We start from the raw sequence: 3079 nt of genomic DNA, 5'->3' as shown, positions 1-3079 counted from the left end.
AAAAAAAAAAAGCCTGGAACAAGATTTGGACCACTTTAACATTTCACTCCAGCCCCCTTCCAACTGTAGGTGGCAGACTTTAAAGCTTTTGTTTTAACTTTCAGTTTAGTTTGTAATATACAGTATGTCTTTTCATAGTTATCTGAAAAAAAAAACTGTTGCATCATATTCCTTCAGTGCATCTGTTTTGTTTAAAGTATGATAGAAATAAAGATGAAATCTAAACAAGCCCTAATGATGACTAATTTCTGTTATGAGCAGAGGGCCAGCATTTGACAAATAAAGTTATTTGATTGACATCATCATATATATCGTTATCGCCGGATATGAAAAACTAAATTGACATATTAACAAATTCAACATTGTTCTGTCCAAATCCAAAGTATTCTCTTTTTATGGAATATAGCATACATGCAAAGTTATAATTCTTTAGAAGCTGTTAAAACAAGCTGTTCATTTTTAGTTAGAATGAGTGAAAACTGTCGTCTGACGGAGCAGAAACTGAACAAACCTCCAGAAATGCAGCTCGAAGCCCTCACACTTGTCCTTGCATTTCAAACAAGCGGCCCCCGCTCCGAACTCATGGCCGAGAGACATCTGTGGGAGATAGATGGAGAAGACCACAGCCAGCATCAGTGATGGATTTCAATACTGGATTTCCTGATAGTCAGTGGTAGATGGTGTATCTGTTCTACCTTGTTAAAAGGCCCCAAGTGCTTTACACTCACAGTTATGGCGTTTAATTTCCACCAAAAGTCTCCCACGGGCATATATCAAACTCCACACTCACAATGAACGTTCCACAGGCACAATTCTGCCTCCATGAGCGCTCCTGTATCCCTGTGCATGCGTGGAACCACTACTGCACGCTCATGGAAGTAGTCTTGTGCTCGTGAAAGACTATCCATCTGCGAACGGAAGCATTCCTGCATCCACGTAACAACTCCTGCGAGTTCGTGTAAAAAAAACATGCCCCAAAACCGAAAATGTGTGTGTGATGGGGCCACTTTGCTGTAGTCCCCGTCCCGTTATCGTTGCTGGGTCCCCACGGTTCTCACGGTTGCTGGGGACCGGTGTGTGTGTACTGACTCCATAACTAATCCGTGTATCATTCGTTTTGAAAAAATCAAAAATTAAAATGACCGTTTTAGAATAATAATTATCATTTTCTAAACTGCTATAGAAAAAAAACAAACATTATTTAGGTCAGTTTCACTTAATTGTTTACAAAAGTTGCCAGATAAATGATCGCGACAACGCAATGCAAACTACTTCCAGGTGACCGGAAGTAGTTTATTGTCAGAAATCTTAAAACACTGAATTTAACTGTTCCTTATCTGTTGGTTCCGTTTTCGATTTAATACTTTATTGGAAACACTAATAGCAGTTTAGAAAATGATGATTATATAAAACAGTCATTTAAAATTTCATTTTTTCCGTTTTTTTTGTTTTGTTTTTTTTTACTTTGAAAAACGAATAAGATACAGATTACTTATGGCGTTAGTATTGTCCCCCAGGAACGGTGGGACTGCAGCAAAGTGACCCGATCACACACAGGTTAACATTTCCGGTTTTGGGGTATGCTTTTTTACACGAACTTGCAGGAGTTGTTACATGCGCGCAGGAATGCTTCCACGTGCGAAGGGATAGTCCTTCACGAGAACAGAACTACTTTCATGAGCGCAAGAGTAGTGGTTCCACGCCCGTACAAGGATACAGGAGCGCTCATGGAGGTAGAATTGTGCCTGTGGAAGGTTCATTGCGAATGTGGAGTTTGATATAAGCCTGAGTAGTTTGATATATGCCCGTGTAGTTTGATATAAGCCTGTGGAGTTTGATATAAGCCCGTGGGAGACTTTTGGCGGAAATTAAATGCCATACACAGTCCCATTCCCCCATCCACACACACATTCACACACACTGACGGCAGTTATCTAACAGTGGCACCGATCTACAACCACCAGTAGCGATGTGGGGGGCAACACATGTGTGGGAAAGACAGGAATAAAGCCTGTGATCTTCTAATCAGAGGATGACCACTCTACTTCTACACCACTGCCATTCTAATTAGGATCCCTATCTTGGTGAGTGATTAGGATGATTTAGTAAAATATGTGTATCAATGCATATCAGGGTTATCAACTCCAGGCCTCGAGGGCCGGCCGTCTGCTGGTTTTCCAGAAACCCTACTTTACCTGCTGCTGACTACCTGGATCAGGTGTGTTAAGCCAATAAGGAGCTTTGATGGCAGGTTAGTTGGACAACATATTGGAAATTGGCCCTCGAGGCCTGGATTTGGACACCTCTGATGTATAATAATAGTGATTATTCTATCTTTGGATTATAAACTGTTGTTTTTTTATTATTATCCAATATCACCTCAAAACATTTGAAAAAATCCAGGAAGCGGAGAAGTAGTTCAGTGGGTCTTTAAAAAATGCTGACATAAATATAGATATTTGGCTTCAATATTTTAACTTCAGATTTATTTATTCAGTCGTTCACAAACGAGCAAGCTGAGTTAGTTATTTGTAACTGTCTTGTGTAATTATGCTGCATCTCCAAACAATAATGGAGCCTTAAAGAACCCCTCCAATCATCTTTTGATCTATTATCATACCATTCTCAGAGGTCTTTTTATTAGCCGAAATAAAAAAAAAAACTGTCATTTTCTAGAGCACATTTTCTGTAGAGTGGCAGGATTTCAATAGAAAAACAAAGAGCAAACTTACAGACCCGCACAACCCCAAAATTAACAGTATCGGTGAAACAAAAATGGCAAGCAATATTTGAGCTATCTAGTCAAACAGTTCTGATCCAAATTACAGACGAGGAAAACAAAGACGTTCATGGATCTATTTGTCTGCAAGCGGATGTATTAGAATTGGGCGGAGAATAAAGAAATACTCTTTTGTTTAAGTACGTCCTCTATCATTAGAAAAGTGCTATAAGAACATGTTAAAAACACCAAAATGTTTTTCAGAGTGAGTCTTTAAGTTGAACAAACAGTGAAATCTGTCCTTATCCTTCTGTCAAAACTGTGTTAACTGGTCCAGGAAAAGAAAATAAGCATTCTTAC

General features: G+C 39.2%; 1 protein-coding gene across 1 annotated transcript in view; it reads right to left on the bottom strand.

Annotated features, from left to right (window-relative positions):
• The window catches only part of tes (testis derived transcript (3 LIM domains)), a 24676-nt gene that overhangs the window by 15304 nt on the left and 6293 nt on the right, over positions 1-3079 (bottom strand). The window contains exon 2 of the mRNA XM_024261906.1: positions 512-597. Coding sequence (XP_024117674.1) covers positions 512-597 — 86 coding nt within the window. The remainder of the gene's footprint in view (positions 1-511; positions 598-3079) is intronic.

This window comes from Oryzias melastigma, linkage group LG6 (assembly GCF_002922805.2).
Source record: "Oryzias melastigma strain HK-1 linkage group LG6, ASM292280v2, whole genome shotgun sequence".
Taxonomy (NCBI): domain Eukaryota; kingdom Metazoa; phylum Chordata; class Actinopteri; order Beloniformes; family Adrianichthyidae; genus Oryzias; species Oryzias melastigma.
The sequence above is the reverse complement of the archived record's forward strand: the minus strand, read 5'-3'. Positions and strand labels throughout refer to the sequence as shown.